This window comes from Centroberyx gerrardi, chromosome 8, assembly GCF_048128805.1.
Source record: "Centroberyx gerrardi isolate f3 chromosome 8, fCenGer3.hap1.cur.20231027, whole genome shotgun sequence".
Classification (NCBI taxonomy): domain Eukaryota; kingdom Metazoa; phylum Chordata; class Actinopteri; order Beryciformes; family Berycidae; genus Centroberyx; species Centroberyx gerrardi.
In genome coordinates this window covers 7,509,633-7,527,008 of record NC_136004.1, presented here as the reverse complement: position 1 = coordinate 7,527,008, position 17,376 = coordinate 7,509,633, and the positions used below count along the sequence as shown (strand labels likewise).

The 17,376-nt window shown below is 41.5% G+C and overlaps 2 protein-coding genes and 1 non-coding gene across 5 annotated transcripts; 2 read left to right on the top strand and 1 right to left on the bottom strand.

The window, feature by feature from the left end:
• trmt2a (tRNA methyltransferase 2A) lies at positions 1 to 12,348 on the bottom strand. 3 transcript variants are annotated; one of them, XM_071902677.2, is made up of 13 exons: positions 12,214 to 12,348; positions 6,747 to 7,379; positions 6,181 to 6,289; positions 5,588 to 5,769; positions 4,254 to 4,368; positions 3,774 to 3,889; positions 3,382 to 3,493; positions 2,845 to 2,967; positions 2,187 to 2,262; positions 1,472 to 1,588; positions 1,160 to 1,256; positions 142 to 735; positions 1 to 86 (listed from the first exon to the last, which is right to left on the bottom strand). In XM_071902677.2, the coding sequence occupies exons 1-12, from the start codon at positions 12,255 to 12,257 to the stop codon at positions 561 to 563; spliced, it is 1,899 nt and encodes a 632-aa protein (XP_071758778.1). In that variant the 5' UTR covers positions 12,258 to 12,348; the 3' UTR covers positions 1 to 86; positions 142 to 560. The 3 variants fall into 3 exon arrangements, with proteins under 3 accessions (XP_071758778.1, XP_071758779.1, XP_071758781.1); XM_071902678.2 differs by lacking the exon at positions 12,214 to 12,348 and adding an exon at positions 8,091 to 8,178; XM_071902680.2 differs by lacking the exon at positions 12,214 to 12,348 and adding an exon at positions 8,078 to 8,154.
• ranbp1 (RAN binding protein 1) lies at positions 11,104 to 17,174 on the top strand. Its single transcript, XM_071902681.2, has 6 exons — positions 11,104 to 11,221; positions 12,989 to 13,122; positions 13,307 to 13,464; positions 14,806 to 14,934; positions 15,257 to 15,325; positions 15,918 to 17,174. Exons 1-6 carry the CDS (start codon positions 11,207 to 11,209, stop codon positions 16,043 to 16,045), a joined length of 633 nt encoding a protein of 210 aa, XP_071758782.1. The 5' UTR covers positions 11,104 to 11,206; the 3' UTR covers positions 16,046 to 17,174.
• Positions 15,502 to 15,629, top strand: LOC139914388 (small nucleolar RNA SNORA77). The gene has a single exon (XR_011784761.1). It is a non-coding gene; the product is annotated as a small nucleolar RNA SNORA77 (small nucleolar RNA).
• Positions 17,175 to 17,376: the final 202 nt, after the last annotated feature.

Genomic DNA, 17,376 nt, shown 5'->3' with positions numbered 1-17,376 from the left:
TAGAAGGGGTTGTTTTATTCATTCAATCTGCAAAAACATGTTGAAATATGCACAAACTAACAGGCACTGAACAAACTCAAGTGCAACTTTGATAGAGCTATTATTTCCTTAGTAGCCTCACAACACCGGCCTATTTCTGACTGAACATAATGAAAGCACTGAAACTAAATGGGTATAATAAGGACATGAAGTACAACAGTGTTTAGTTAAGCAGATGCGATGCATATTATACTACTAATTCTGTTCTGTAAGAGTGGACATGAAGCACAAATTACAGGTCATTGTGTGGTGAAAAAAAACGAATAACCGACTTAAGACATTTTCATTCTCTTTTTAAAGGCCTCAAATTTAGGATTTAGATTTCAAGGACCTGCAGATGCCCTGTTGAAAGACACTAGAATCAACAAATGAAGAACAGTGCTGTCATTAACTTAATAGGCCATTTATTTATCCAAAGCTCCTTGGAGTACTGAGTGCATCCATTTATAGGTATGGGTAGCCTCAGTGGGGATCAAATCCCTAACCCTGCTAGTTTTAGTTCATGCTATACAGGACCAAGGCTAAGAGGCAGTCTCTGCCTGTTTGTCGCTGGTCTCGCCCTGGGAGTTGTAGTCCACCCTCTCCAGAAGCAGCAGCATCTCCACATGCATGGTCTGGGGGAAGAGATCGACAGCCATGGCTCTGACCGGACGGAACGGGGCTCCGTGGACTCTGTTGGAAGGCGCTCTGCACAGGCTGAAGAGAGGCACGCAATTACCACTAACTCTACATGAAGAGTCACTCCAAAATAAGATCCACCATGTTAGACAGTGTGACACCTACTCTTTCAAAATGACAGTAAAACCTCTGAAACAGCAATTAGACCATCACGTGACTAAAACTCTCCATTGAAACCCAGGATGAGTTGCTGAGGATAATGGTAAACATTCATGCACACTGGAATCTGATCAAAATGTTGCATTAGAATCAATTTAGGTTAAGGGCTTCCCATAGAGAACCAGTGTAGTATCGATTAATGATATAATAAATATGTAATCAATAAAAATTGGCAGTGAATGTCACTGACTGGCCAGTATCTGTTAACTGATATGATTTAACCCTAATGGCTATCATAAAATAATGGCTATCATAAAAGCACAATTAAAAGGTAATAACTCACTCAATGAAGTTGTTCATGGCTGCCTTGGCATTGCATGCCACATACACCAGCCTCTTCAGATGCTCTGCTCTCCTGATGGCAAGGATCACCTTGGAATCTGTGACCACAAGAAGTGAAAAATGACAAAAATGACTGAGTTCTTAAGGGATCTTCCCAATAAGGTTCTCCAAGAAGGTGAAACATAACAAAAAACAAGACAAATTTACTCTGACATGACGTGAGAGCGGCATCAGAGACACAAAGGTACAAATCATGAACTGAGCTCAGACTTCATTATAATGAATGGTGATGTGTTAGTAGTTGTTTACGTACGTAGGCCTGCTCTCGGTGGATCCACGATGGCTGTGACGTTCGGCGACACAAGAGCATTGAGAATTTTGGGGAACTCATCCTCAGCCTTCCCACGGTGAAATTCCACATTACTAAGCCCTTAAAAAATAAAAACAACAGATTGACAGACCTGACAAGCAAGTTGAAAACATGCTGTATTTATTTTAGAATACAATCATTATCTTAAGTTTGTCATTCAGTATCAGTAATTCACTAAAATATAGGGGATCCAGTTATTTTGCCAAACAAGTACTACTTGCTATCCTTCAACAAGTACCAACTTCTATTTACATTTTATGAATCATTTACTAGGTAGTGGGTGTCACTTTTTCCAAAATGGTGAATATTGAAGTTAGACAGCCGATATTGGCCGTTTAATAAAAATCCCTTCACCTGTATTGATTCTAAAGCACCATTTCGATCATAACACACATTCTATTATTATTATTATTATGCTTCCATGTAGAGTTTTCTAAATGCCGTTTCAGAAGCTTTTCCACTCTGCCAAATATCAAATGCAGGGGGGGGAAACTGAATCCTTCCAAATTTAAAAAATTGTTGGCAGGAAAATAGTCAAATGTAAAGATAATAGATCATTTTGGGAAGTAACTCTATACGATCTTTCGTGGGCTTGGTAAATCTCAGCTACAGACACTGCAAAGCACCAGCAGCAGTTACATGTCATCTGTTCTCCTACCGTTGAGCTTTGCGTTGACTTTGGCATCCTCCACTGCTTCCTGGCAGAGCTCGATCCCAATCACCTTCTTCACCCTCTGGAGGCAGAAGGGAACAGAGCGGTCACAACCTGCTAGCAGGGGAAGTCCAGTTCTATTCCAAAACTCCATGTATCCATTCCAGAAAAAACTCACGTTCATCATTCAGTGTCTCTCAAATTCAGACAATCCAAAAGTGTTTTAGCTTACCATAATTTGTTTGAATTTTGTACTATCAAAAATTATTAAGAGTAGGTGTTGGAATTTGCATTCAATTTGTATTTCCCAAGAAAAATGTCCTCTTTGTTCCTGCTCTTGTTAACATTGATAGCTGTCTGTGTGTGTGTGTGTGTGTGTGTGTGTGTGTGTGTGTGTGAGTGAGAGAGAGAGAGAGAAAGAGAGAAAGACCTAAAATGCTAATTTAATTATCTCCATGTGGAAATTGGGTCATTACATAGGTAAATAATAGTGATACAAGAAGGAAAAAATAGAATATACTAGTTATTCGTCTTATCAAAAACTCCAGACAGATGAACCATATGTACAGAAAAAGTGACAATGTGCATTGTCTGTTGTCATCATCACTGTCATTATCAAAGCATATTTACAGATGGATTAAGTCTTTCCTCCGACCAGCATTACCTTAGCCAGAGAGAGGCCGATGGTTCCTGTCCCGCAGCACACATCCAGTACTGTGCTGTCCTGGTCCAGCTGGGCCCATTCCCCCACCGCAGAGTACAGCACCTCTGCAGCTCCTGTATTCACCTAGCAGGGACCCAGGCACACACACACAGACAAGACAATGATGGTTAACTAGCTAACAAGCTGACATTGTCTAAAACACAAAATTGACCACATTAATCAGTGGCAAAATGATCAGTTCCCAGTCAAAACCTCTATTGAATTCTGCTGACAGTCAAATTGTACATTTTGCACAAATATCAGCTATCAACAGCTGCAATCCAAACATATCAGTATCAGCCTTGGGAAAAACCTATATCAGTTGAACATTGGTATTCATCACTGTTATTAAAACCCACAACTGCTCCAATGCAGCTGCTCAGTGGCCAACAGCCGGAAGCTGTGGCTGTACTGGGACGCTCCCAGTGTGAATGTGTGGAATGGCTGAATGTGAATCAGGGCACTGCTGAAAAGGTTTTTTTTTTTTCTTTGACTTACCTGGAAGAAGGAATGAGGGGATATTCTGAATTTCAGACCCAGCAGTTCCTCGTGAATGTAGCCCTCCCCAGCCACCAGCTCACAGGGCAAGTCCTCCGGGTTGGGGGATTTCCTTAGCAGGCGAAAACAGCAGTTACAGCTGAATGTATGTATGTATGTAGAGAGAATTGTATAGTCTACTGTCCATCATGTCTTGCCATATCCCTTTGCACTATATTTGGGGTCCTGTTGTCCCTGTACCATCTGTGTCAGTGTGTATTGTATTACTGCAGTATGTCAGCTGTCAACATGTCTCTGCACCGCTGTCACCAAGAGAGATTCCTGTACTTTTATTGTACTTTCGCGATTCAAGTTATTCTGATTCTGTCAGTCACTGTGCTTTTTTATCTTACCTTTGACCCTCTCTGACAAAGTAAAGGGAGGTTACACCGCTGTCTTTGCCCTCTCCCTCTGTGAAGTGCTTCTTTAAAGAGCTCTTTAATGCATCGAGTTCCTCTTCTTCGAGTTTCTGGAGAGTCATTCAGCAAAAGAATAAGTGATCAAAGAGAGAAAGGCTGGGGGAAAATACACCCCTGAATTAATGAGGTGCCTGCTAACGGCATGTAGTACACAAGTCTTGAAAGTATAGCCGCACACTCACAGCTCCAAAACAGAATAAATCTGAATTAATATTCAACTACAAATGGAGGAAAGCAGCCTGTCTGGCCAAACAGGAACAATATAGGTGTATTCTGTATGGGGATGAGAAGTGTGAGACTATGTTTTCAAGTCTAAAAGAGAAAGCGATCAAACATTGTGATTTTGCTTTACAATTGTGCATTTCACATTGCGTTACAAAAACAATGGATGGCTCATTGACATCATTTCAGCACCTGTGGGTTGAAGAACACCATAGCCATGGCTTGTTTGGTCCTTGTGGTCCGCACTGTCAGCTGCTTCCAGTGCCCTTCATATGTTTCAGGACTGTACACCGAGTATGGTGTTGTCCTGTGTGTAAATAATGGGGTGAGGGAGGGGGGCGGGGGGGGGATAAATTCATTAGAGGTAACATTTGTCAAGAGTTTGATTATTTTAATAGCAATATTAAATGTAAAGGATTTGCATTTTAGGGGAGGGTATACAGGTAGTATACTAACATGGGGCTGGTTGGAAAGACCACATGTTGTTGAAAGGCAAACTTGTAAGGCATCATTTTAAATTAAATGCAATTAGTTGAAGCTGAATGTGATTATTATTGAATTTAACTTTTGACTAGAATTTCAAATTCAGTTTTTAAAATTTTCTCAATTCAGACAGAAACATCCAGGGAAAAAGCAAACAATCAAAGATTCAATCCAACAACATCAGAGAACATACTGGTAGTTTTCAGTAGCTAGTTGAAGTTTTTATCCTCGACTCATTTCTGCATTTTCACTAGCTACCTTTCGGTCTGGAACTTGTCCAAAAAGGCCGCAAAAAGACTGAAAACCACGTCAGCATATGCCAGAACTGCCCACAGTGGCTAGTGAAAACTACTACTAGTAGCACGTCTATTATAGTCACCGACAGCCTCCTATGTCCATTTACCATTTGCTGTCAGCAACCTTGTCAACAAGGCTGAAGCTATTCATTATGTTTGTTTGTGTAAATCCTGGGTATAGTCATCACAGTTCCATTATTAGATAGCAACAGACTTGTTGACTGCCAGAGTCTTCAATACTTCCACACTCAGCAAAACACCATTGCCATAAAAAGTTTGCTACTACTGGAAATCACTTTGATGATAGATGTCATCAGACATACATGAATCATTTGTGAAGTAATGTACAGTCAAAAAAAACCCATCAAAAACAAAACATATGATCAAGCTCTACATCTAGAGGATATACTACCTGGGTCGTATTATGCATGTCAGCAAATTCAATCCACTCCTCCAAATTGGAGGTTTCAATCATTCACAAGACACGCTTTTATGCAAATTCCCCATAGGGCACCATTATATCTGGTCTCTCTGAAGGACAGAATGCTTCCATAATTGACCACTAGGGGGCAAAAGTGCGTTTTTGAAGTCGCATGTCTGTGTAACCCATAAAAAGTCTGTGCTAGTTGTACCAGTACTGCGATGTTGTTGGATTGAATCTTTGCTTTTCTCCCTGGATGTGTGTCTGAGAGAGACGCTCACACATACAAACACACCACATTGTGAAACACCATGAATATTTCATACCTAATGAACTTCTGAAACTCGCTGACCACTCTCTTGGCCTCAGCTGAGACGTGGCTGGTGTCCCCCGGCCCCACCACAGCACAGGAGCCTCCTTTATACTTTCCCAGACGGAAACCGATCGTCTTGTCCTCGCCATCTGCGCCCATTGAAATGAGGAACTCACACTTGTTTCTGTACTCCGTCTGCCATGATATAGTTGGAGAAAGAAAGTTGAACAGGATTAGAGGTCTTAGACACCTCCTTCCAAAATTAGATATTTGCCTTTATGAAAAAAGCAACACTTGCTCATACAATGTCACTGATGGCACTACATTTAAAACGAGTTATGGTACTTTTTAAAAGGATACATCTTTGGTTGACACTGATAAGATTTTTACAGACTGGATCCTCTGTATGTTAAGACACTGATTTATGAACTTCAGGTAATATTTAAAAAAAAACAACAACTGATATACAGTGTGGGAAGGAAATAGGAATAAAAAAAAAAAACATCTACAACATCTCTGCAGCTATATAGCGTTTTTGGAATGAAACTCTTCATATGTGTATCTCAATAACATGTGAGTTGAGTGATATTCAACAGGTGATTATACCTGAGAGGGAGACGGCCGAATGGCTTCTAGAGGACAACACATTTTGTTGTACTTCCCTTTCTGCGCAAACAGCCAAGGCAACATGGCTTTGTTGGTGCTGCCAATTTCCCTGGAAAACAATGGCATAGGATTTACATTATGAGGTTTGAACCACACCTGGAGTTTGTACACTATACATTTTTTCTACTGCGAAAGTGTACCGCACCATCCCCATACTGACACAGTAATACCTTATGTAGTACCTGCTTTTTTCCATTACGTTTTGTGTAAAGTTTTAGTGTCCCATGATGGTCTAAATGCTGTGCACTTGTATTTTTTGGAATGTTTTGGCATGAAAATGGTCAAATTTAAAGATACTGAATGTCAACACAAATTATTGGCCGTTTGTAGCTTCCATACAAAAATACTGGTGTTAGCCTTCAATCACCCATAAGGTCAAACCCCAGTACTGATGCTGTACAATACCCAAGGTAGGTCCAGGGTGGGCAAAGCATGGTACCACACATATCTATACATGTACGTAAGTATGGTGTCATTTCAGTGAAGTGATGACAGTATAAACCTACTTGGCCAGCCTCTGCAGAACCCCCTCCACCTCCTGCTCCTTCCTCCTCAGCTGCTCCTCGTAGGGCACGTTCCACAGGGGCGTCACCACGTTGGCTATCTGCACGCTGAGGGGCTCCTCGTCCTCCTCCGCCTCCCGGCGCTTGGAGGCGGGCTGCCCTCCCCCCGCCGCGGCCTCTCCCTCCTCCTGCTGCCGCCTCTTCCTCAGGATGGGGTCGGCCTTGGGCTTGGCCAGCCGCACGCCGAGCACCTGGCCCTTCCACTGCATGCCGTGCACCATCTTCATGGCCTTGTCGCGCTCCTCCTCGTTCTTGAAGGTGACGAAGGCGAACGTCTGCCGGCCGAACAGCTTGATCTTGTGCGGGTTGACGCCGTGCTTGGCCAGGAACTTCTTCAGGTCGTTGAAGCCGATGAACTTGGGCAGGTTCTGGATCTCCACTTTGTAGATTTCAGACGTGAACAGGTCACCTTTGATGTAGCGGTACATGCTGGGGTCGGAGCCCGCCTCGCCCTCTCCTTCAGCTTTGGCTTCTGGTTTGGCACCGTCCATGGAGTCCGCTGTTTGGTCCTCAGCCCTCTCCTCCGTCGAGGGGGGCGTATCAGCCACTGGGAGGTCACTAACATCCGCCATCATTCTGTTTGGGGGGGAAAGGACCAAAGCAATTAGCAGGCAGATAAACTCTTACATACACAGGAACAGCATGTTTCCTCTCATGCAAGAATGTAAGAAATTATTTAGCTCTGATAGTCCTGGGAAGAGTCACAATATTGAAATTTCTCCTACCAGCACAAAGGTCAACTAGCCTTACTGTGAGGTTACTATAATACTAAATACTGAGAGGCTTGACAGGATAGGTGGGCAGGGTGTGTTCAAGTTACATTTAAGGCATTTTAAACGTTTTTAAATGCCCGTTAGAATGAGTGATAAGAGCCATTTCGCCATTGAACTAAATGTGACAGTTAAAACAACTGTAACCGTTAGTCCTATCAGAATGCAGGTCTGCATGACTTCGCTTATTTCTCATCGGAAAAGCAGCGCACCAAGAAACATTTTAAATATGTCTAAAAGTGAATTTGACATTAAACTTGTTACATTTAACACGTTTTAAGGCATTTAGTTAACATAATATGATTTAAGACATTAGAGACTTTCAGGACCTGCAGCCTCGTTGGGTAGAGAGGCAATAGGCTCTGATATTAGTAATAGTGACAGTAGCTTCGACTTCGAACATTTCGACTATAGCAATTTTAAAAAATCTGTCAATTTGTCGTTTCTTTGCATGCTAAATATCAGAAACGCCGTGGTTATATAGAAAACCTAGTTAATACGTACTTAGGCAGCCTACCTGCTCACATTCACTTTCACTTCTCAGTTCTCACTGGAATCTATAGGGCGCCGCCATGTTGGTTTAGCCACGTGCAACAACGAACTTCTTCTTCTTGTAGGGATTGCGGCAGTGTAGATGCTTCAAGGCATTTTACTGCCCTCCACCGGTCAAAGTCACAAACGTCACTTTACATTCGCTGATATAGGCCAGTCCAGTGTAAGGAATTAGATATTTTCCTTTCAATTAATTGAAGATTCTTGCCTCGGCCAAACAAAACAATGAACTCTGAACTGAGACTTGTTTTAAGTGGTAGCCAAGATGGCGACGATCCAGATATCTGACTTGAGTATAATAATTAGGGATGCAAGGACCGCACAATATTATAATATTATAATGAATCTCCATTCTTCAAGGTCATATGATATTATCCTTCATATTAATATAGTGATGGATCCAGGGCGACATGACCTGTGGTTCCTTCTGTCAAAACAGTGGTCAGACCAAAATACATAGATTTGATCCTGGACAGGGTGTTTTTTCCAGAAGATCCAACAATCCTTTTGAAATTGTTAAAAAAATGTATGAAGAAGTATCTCATATATATTCTGTGTTTCTTTAGACACCAGAGGAGTTCACCTGTGAGACAGGAATTGAGTCCATAGAGAGCAGGACTCACATCTTCTATCGGCTGAGTGAATTGCTACACGTAGGTGGTCCCTGTTTTCTTGTATAAAAAAGACTGAACTAGAAAAGATTGATTGCTTGATTGTATGCTTGCTTCAGCTTGAACGGTTACAAATTCAAATTCATTAGAAAGAGTTTAAAAATGTGTTTAGAATTTGATTACTTGGAACTGAAGCAATTGAATGAAATGAAATGGAAAGCTGACTCATGTTTTATGGCTCCTACAGTTGTAGTAGTAGTAGTAACAGTATTCCAGTATTTCTATGTGTGTGTATGTGAGCCGCACATCAAGACCAGCATAGATTTGGTACAGGAAGGAAGGACAGAAGGAAGGACGGACTGATGATGATGATGATGATGATGATGATGGATAGATAGACAGACTAAACCTTCTTTCCTTCCTTCCTTCCTTTCATTTGGCACTTGGCAAGTCTTGTAACATTTGCTATGATTACCAATTAGATAGATCAATAGATAGATAGATAATAGTACTAATTAATAGTGTTTATTTGCTCTGTTTCCATGAGCTGTGAAGTGAATTTGACTGAACTGTCACTGACTTTGTTTCTAAATCCAGCTCTACCCAAACGTGGCAGAAGACATTGAGTGTCAGGATGTTGGGGCGTTCATAGGCCTCAGGGAATGGATGATGGAGGTTGATGCTGAGCAGAGAGCCACGCCCGGCGACGCTCTGCAGCATCCCTTCCTCACCATGAGCCACCTGGAGGACTCCTATGCCACCAGCTCTTAGTAAGTGTGTGTGTCTGTGTGTGTGTCTGTTGTGTGTGTGTTAGCACTGTTAACAGACAAAGCAAATGGTTGGACAGGTGTTTGATTGATGGATAGAGGGAAGGATGATAGGATTGATTGATTGATGTACTGATTGATGGATTCATTGATTGATTGTCATACTTCTTGCAGTGTGAAAGACTCCTTCTTGGCCATGAAGGCTTTCTGTCATGACAGCACATCAGCCACTGAACCTGATGACAGAGCTTCAGTCACTAGTGTCCCGGTTGATGAGACTACTACTACGACTACCATGACTGCTACCACTGTCCCAGCTGACGGGGCTTCCACTCCCTCTGACTTGGCTGCTGAGGCTTCGACTGCTATCCCCAATGAGGTCAAGAAAAAAAGTAAGATACAAATCCAAATTTGATCTGTACAGGTGTATTATTTCTGATTCATATTATATGTCCCACTGTTGAGTGAAGGGTGATCATTTTACTAAACTAAAGAGTTCAGACCAGTTAAAAAGATGTGGCGATTCCTCTCCAGACTGAGGAAGGCCCTCCATTGTTACTTTCCCCATGCTGAGGAGTAACAGGCTCCATTTACACTGCTGCTGAAGTTCCAGTTCAGATTTTTTTCCCTACCAATCCATCACATCTGAGCAAAAAAATCAGAATTCAGCACTAAGGCCTGCAGTGTGAATGTAGCAGCTTCATGAGGGAAGAAAATAAAAAATATATAGTCTTTGCCCCTAACAGATGGTTTTATTGTATTTTTTTCATTCATATGTAACTGATTATGGAATTTCCAATGCAGATCTTGTATCTTTGCTTCAGATTCACTGCAACAAATACTAACAAGCACACCCACATTTAGGATACATCTATTATAAAATAGAAGTGGTGTTAAAAATACTGTTCTTTGGTGTTAACAGGTTTGTGACAGAGTTTGATCAAATCAAACAGATTTGATCAAACTCTCACTTAGGTGAAGGGAAGACAACATTGGGAAACACTTTAAAGCATAAATTGACCTTTACCTACATGCTTGTAATGCAAAGTTTTCCTCCCATGTGGCACCTTGAGAAGCCCATCATGTCGAGCCATTTCCAATGTTTTCTAAATTTCCAACCAATCGTAATCACTGTTTTCCATTCCATTATTATTAACATAAAAAAATCAAGATTCAGGTCCAGGAGGCGCCACCCTGCCATCCCAGTGACAGCATATTTTCAGCCTTTTATAGATTTAAAGATTCATGTAATGATCTTTTGTTAGTTGTCTCTGATCTCCCTTGGTTTACTTTTGTGTCCTTGCCTTGCTTACATTGCTTTTGCTGCCAATTTTAAGCACGTTGAAAAGTTATATTTTATATTATTAGCCTATTATTTTTTTAATTTAAATTGTATGTTGCAGTATATTAATGTTTATATTGTATTTACTAGTACTAGTAGCAGTAGAAGTAGTATTTTTTACATTATTATAGAAGTAATCCATTGACTTTACTAAATACAAATTTGACTAATATAATTATCTCTGATATTATTTGTGTGAGAGGTGGTGCGCGCGCTGCCACAATGTGGGCGCGGGCACACGTAGGAAATTCGGCGCGCGAAAGCTACAGCAGGAAGCGACAGGAGCTGAAGGGAAACGGCGGCGAGTTTGGGTTTTGAATCTATCAAACAACTTCCATAATCTGCAAACATCTACATTAATATGGCAGATCCGAAGGTGAGATCACGCTTTGTAGGTAATCTTAAGCGTCGGGCCCGTGTTGAAACAGCAATTTTGTGTCAAACGGTGCATTTTAGTTGTCATTCGTCAAAGTTTGTAGAGGAAGCTGCGAGACAAAAATGCCGGCAATGATGTTGTCTCTGCCGCGATGTTAGCAACGATTACTGGAATACTAAGTGTGGAAGGTCTTATTAAACGCAAGAGCTACCAGACAGTCTAGTTTGAAATGTTTATTTCAGGTTCAGTGTGTTAATAAAGTGAGCGTCTTAGTGCTTTGCCGCCTTTCTTTAAAGTTAGCAAGCTCAGAAGTGGTCTGAAGTGGGAAGCCAGGCAGCATGATAACGTTAGCCACATATTACTAATAGTAGCCAGTTAGCATGGCAATGTCCATAACAAAACTAAAATATCGTAACCGTCATGTATTTACACGAGGTAGTGCAAGATCGAAATGCATCTAACGTTAATCCGCCAGCCAGAGTAGCTAACGAAAGCTAGGTTCCTTGGCTTTGTCTGCCAAGCATGACAACAGTTGCTAGCTGGCTAATGTTAGCTTACTTTGGTTAATTGTAGTAGGATTTAAGAGGCAGTTACTCTGGATCACTGGACAGATAACATCAGCAAGTTTATATTACGTCGCCTGCGAACTAGTGCAATAATTATGTAATCTGCTAAATTACTAGTTACGTTATGAGGTAGCAACACTCATTGAGGTTAGCAAATGGCCAACGATTAGCTTATCTGGACTAGCTTGCTAGCGTGTGCTCTGGAAGGCCTAGTTAACTTAACATCAAGTTAGCTTTGGAAGGAAAAGTTGATTAGCTAGCTAGATTTAACCTCAGATAATATGTAACTATGGTAGAATGTAATAGCGACGAGACTAAACTTTAAGTCTAGCTACAAAACCACTCAAGCTAGAGAGCCCGTTAAACGTCTGTTAAATTTTACAGCTATATGTGAACATTAACGTTATTGGCATGCATGTAACTTACCTAGTAAAGCTAACTTGAGCTACGTCGCTACAAAGAAGTGCCATTGTGATGAAGCTAGCTAACTTGGCTTGTCATCCAGCTAACTAGCATAGCATAGCTAGAAAGAATAATTAGACACTATTAGCCAGAAGTTAGTTTGCCAGTCGGGAGAAACTCCAGTATTGTGGTGCTAGGCGCCACCCGTGTATACTTCGTCCCTTTTCAGCTAATAACACTCTGTACATGAGCAAGGACTATTCACATGGGGCTATTTCCCTCAAGTTGTTACAGGCCATGGGGTTGATTGCTTGATGTCAACTGATTGGAAAAAAAAAACACATTAAAGTATACTTAAATTGGCCACCTCAGTTGTATGTCGTCTTTATCCTCAGTTGTTTTTTGATGAGGCTTATGTTTATTTTTGCCAAGTATTGTAACTTTTTTGAACTAATAAACACTGATGTGAGAACATTTAATCCCATCTCGCATCAAAGATGCTTGGCTCAGCACCAGTAACAGCGAGTTACAAAAGGCTTTGCCTGTTCCCCCCACAAAAGCTTTACTTCCCACCCGTGATCTCTTAAATCCCTCCATTGATGCATCGATGGCTAGTTGGTCAGTAGAGACCATTATTGACACAACCCAATAATGTTTCATTGAGTTTTAAAGAACCACACTGACCTGTATCACAAGCCTGATTACTTGTACTCAGTTCATAAAAGTGAATGTCTGGTACAAATCGGAGTGTGTTTGAGTTTTTGATTTGATGATATATATTTTTTATTCTGTCCTTCAGGACCAGGAAGACCATGAAGCCTCCACAGACAATGCAGAGGACTCAAACCATGATCCCCACTTTGAGCCCATTGTGTCCCTTCCGGAGCAGGAGGTGAAAACATTAGAAGAGGATGAGGAGGAACTTTTCAAAATGTGAGTTGCTCCTAAGAGCTTATTTTGATCACCCGAATGTAAATTGTCACAGAACGATTCTGATTTAATGTCATTTTTCTTTGTGGGGGAGTGTGTGATGGTCTGGTGATCCAGTTTAATGAACGCTGTGGCGTCTTCACTGAAAATGATGACCTGTGAATGAAGTTTACTTTTCTCCTCCCAGGCGGGCTAAGCTGTATCGCTTTGCCTCTGAGAACGACCCCCCAGAGTGGAAGGAGCGAGGCACTGGTGACGTCAAGCTGCTGAAACACAAAGAGAAGGGCACAATCCGCCTACTGATGAGGAGAGACCGGACCTTGAAGATTTGTGCCAATCATCACAGTGAGTCAAATGGACAATTCCACTTGTTACAAGTGATGATGATGGCAGCTATTTTATGTCACTATTTCTAATAAAGTTACAAAGGAAGAAAACAAATATTAGCTATCATCAACTATAATCAAGGGAGGACTTTGATTGCTGGCTCCAAAAGCAAATGTATGGTAGAACACAATATGTAGGCTAAAGCTGAATGTAGTGCACCCTGGACCCTTGATTTGAAAGCTGTATGCACACAGGCACTTTAAGTCTACCTGTGCATGCTCGCTCGTGTATATGTGTGTACATTTTGCCATCATCATCCCATAACAAACCCAAGTGTATTTTCTGATGTACATGTATGTACTTGGTCTACATAAAGGCAAATGCACCTCTGCTCCCCATACTTTGCCATGATATTTAAATGGTTCTGTTTGTTTTTTTTTGATAAATATTGCGCATGATGAAATGCTTCCCTTTTGCTACAATAATATCGCCAGCACCTCACTATTCTGTGGCATCCGTGGTAAGCTCTGGACTCTAGGTGAAGGCCAGGGTGCCTTGAAGACTTGGGGCATCATTTATAAAAATGTTCACTGTCTTTTCAGACATCAGGATCCACAGTATGGATCATGATCATGTTGCTTTTCTAAGACTATTTTGCAAGTTACTGAACAGTACAATCTAACTGGTAACTACACAATACTTGTATTGTGACGTGCTGTGTGTGTGGGAGCATGGAGGCAAGCCTATATTGGAGATGAAAGTGTCATGTCCTATAAATCTTGCATTCCTCACAATTCAATGTACTGCACATCATAACAATAGTTGGCATCTTTATGAAAGCCATGGGCAAATTAATTTATGAAGTCTTAAATAAAATCATAAACCCATCAGTTTCCCTTTTAAGGCCCAACTGAAATTTGTGTCCAGTCTACCATGAAGGTTTGCACACGGCTCAGTTCTCTCTCTCATGCCTGCAATACCTCGGCATAACCAGCAGGTAATGTTCATATGTCAAGTGAAGACCTGACATAGGGCTACGATCATTTCCACGTCAAGCGAAATTCTATTTACTATTAGTAATGTTCACAGATTGACTTGGGACTCATCAAATTTTTATCAAATAATACATTTTTAACAATCAGGTATTATAAACATGCATTGCTGGCTTCAGTAAGGCCTGCTCCACAGTAATGGCACAAAACTATGTAAACGTAATCTTGTCATAATACAAATATGCATTAGCAAAAGGCATGAACGTCCGCTCAGTAGTTCTGCAACCACTAGGTACATAATGCTATGAGACTTATGGGTCTGGCTTCATGTGTATCCTAACCCCATTTCCCCTCTTGTGAATTTCAGTTAGCCCTATGATGGAGCTGAAGCCCAACGCCGGCAGTGACAGGGCCTGGGTTTGGAACACACTAGCAGATTTTGCAGACGAATGCCCCAAGCCTGAGCTTCTGGCAATACGCTTCCTCAACGCAGAAAGTGAGTATTCATTCACCCAATCCACATAACATTGTGGCGTCAGAAAGTTGCCAGAACCAATGTTTAATTTGTTGGATCATAACAAAAGTGTGTGTTCACACCATGAGCCGTTCGTTTTGTGGTACCAGAGAAATGTCACTGGAGAAGTTGGCTGCAAATGAGCATTTCGGCAATGTCACCCATCAGCAGCTGATCTCATACTAGCCGTGCTGCATGTCCCATCTATCACTGCAACACCATTATCTCTCCAGCTGGCTCAAATTGGCCGTTAGACTGTAGCATGGTGATGTGAATATAGACTAACATTCTGTTCCGTTTTCAGATGCTCAGAAGTTCAAGGTGAAGTTTGACGAGTGCAAGGAGGAGGTCAGGAAATTTCAAGAGGGAACAGGTACATGAAACTTCACACTTAAAACACACTTCATCTTTAAGCATTTATATCATAGCACATAAAACCCCTGTATCACACAGGTATCCCCCTCCCTCCCCCACCGATCACACACTTTGCATCAATCAAATATCAATATTGCACTTTTAATGATACTTTAATTTATATCTGTTGAACATGCAGACTCACTCTGTTCTTTGCTGCTCACGTCGGCATGGAACTTTTTCTGTCTGCTACACTAACACGCAGAATATAGTACTTGCTGGCCTTCTGAAAGGCTAGTGTCAGTATGTTCTGCAACATGACCATTCAGATTTTCACTGGGTTCTCCAATATGACCATACATGGCAAAAGGACACATGCTCTGCCTAAGATAGCTCATCTTCAAATTGTGTGTATGAAGAGATTGCATAATCTTATGAGTTGGATGAATGACAGCGTAGTTGAGATGCACAGTCAAAATGGCGGTCATGCTGACTTTTCTGCAAGACAAACTCACATGCCGGGCAGGCTGGTGGCACGCACCTGGGTTGTGTTCCAACCTTCCTTAGCCCAAATATTTAGTTGACAAACACATTTCACTGTTTTGCCACAGGCAACACTGACAGCGCGAACAAAGTGGCGGAGAAACTGGAGGAGCTCTCCGTAAAAGAAGACAAGAAGACATCAGAGGAAAAGAAAGAAGAGGAGAAAAAGGAGGTGAAGGCCGAGGAGAAGAATTGAGAACCAAGAACTCGCTTTGCTGATCTTCAATTTATCAGTTTTTTCCTCTTTTTCTACAATAGACTCTAAAGGAACTGAATTTGGACACTTGCATATTATTTAGTATTTTTTTTTATGATCTGTTTTGCCTCGAGATCACAAGTCTTTGGTGCCACTGGGGGAGAAAAAAAAACAAAAAGTCAATTAATGAAAAAACGAGCCCTTTCCCTCCCACTCCCTCTCCTTTTCGCACCATGGAACGCCACGCTTTCCATTCCGGTCATCTGCAGTTCAATGTTATTTTTGACAAACTGAAATGAGGCTTGTGATATTGATAATTCCCACATTGGGGTAAGGTTTTTTTCTTTTTGTTTTTTGTTTTGTTACTCTGAAGCAAAGTTTGTTTGTAGGGGGAGAGGACGATGTAGCCTGCTTGTTAGCAGCACAGGGTCAGGGAACCGGCAATTATGGAGGTGTATTACAAACATCAAGTACTAGGATGCATCTCAGTGGGCCTTCTTCCCCTGTCCACTGTCCATGCCTCCACTGTTAGATACAGCAAGTATGGTGAAGACTATTCAGTGGATGCCTTGTAGGAATTTTCCTCCTTTCTCGGTTCCTTCATTTGTCAGCTCTGATGGAGAACAGACTAGAGGAAGCCACTCCAGGCAGTTGAGCTGCAACAGTTGCATGCCGCAAATTGCAGTTTTCCACGGATACCTGACTGATGGTTGATCAGATGCACTTAGCTAAGTATTTTCATTTTTTATTTCTTTTCTTTTTGATATCTCGGAACCATCACACCAAGTCCAAAGTCAACGGTTCATCAGATTTTGGTGTAGGTTACGTTCTGGCTGAAGCTCCCCAGCGGGAGCTCTAGTTTGTATTATTTAGATCATAACATTCCCACAGACTTAAAGCATGTAGATTATGTATAACGGAAGAGTGTGACAGTGCCCTATCAGATCTGTGTGCTCACCGCCCTGTCCTTTTCTTCCCACTAATTGAGTTCTTACCCCTTGCCTCGAAAGTGCATCGAAGTGCCAGTGCATCTGTAAATACATGTATATGGATGAAATGTTGCTTTTCATTTGCACTCAAATGGTTTGAAATGTTTCCTCCACCTTCCAATAAAAGCTCTCAAAGACCATGTCGGTGTTGGCTGTTGATATGAAAATCATTTGTGTCCTGGGATAGCCAATAACACTGATTTGTGCAGTCTGTCTGAAAACTGTAATACTGCACTATATATTTTATTCTAACGAGAGAGGGTGTGTTGCAGTTGCAGAATGGAGACATGGGAACAGGATTACTGGGACTGGGACACAAAGTATCAGCTTTGCATAGGTTTT

Bases quoted from the DNA above. Each gene is read 5' to 3' on its own strand.
- ranbp1 (XM_071902681.2), top strand. The intron at 13,123-13,306 runs GTGAGTTGCTCC...TTCTCCTCCCAG, and splicing joins GAGGAGGAACTTTTCAAAAT to GCGGGCTAAGCTGTATCGCT. The intron at 13,465-14,805 runs GTGAGTCAAATG...TGTGAATTTCAG, and splicing joins GATTTGTGCCAATCATCACA to TTAGCCCTATGATGGAGCTG.
- trmt2a (XM_071902677.2), bottom strand. From the start codon at position 12,257: ATGGCACTTCTTTGTAGCGACGTAGCTCAAGTTAGCTTTACTAG. The intron at 7,380-12,213 runs GTAAGTTACATG...CCCCCCAAACAG, and splicing joins GCTCAAGTTAGCTTTACTAG to AATGATGGCGGATGTTAGTG. The intron at 3,494-3,773 runs GTAAGATAAAAA...TCGCCTGCTAAG, and splicing joins TTTGTCAGAGAGGGTCAAAG to GAAATCCCCCAACCCGGAGG.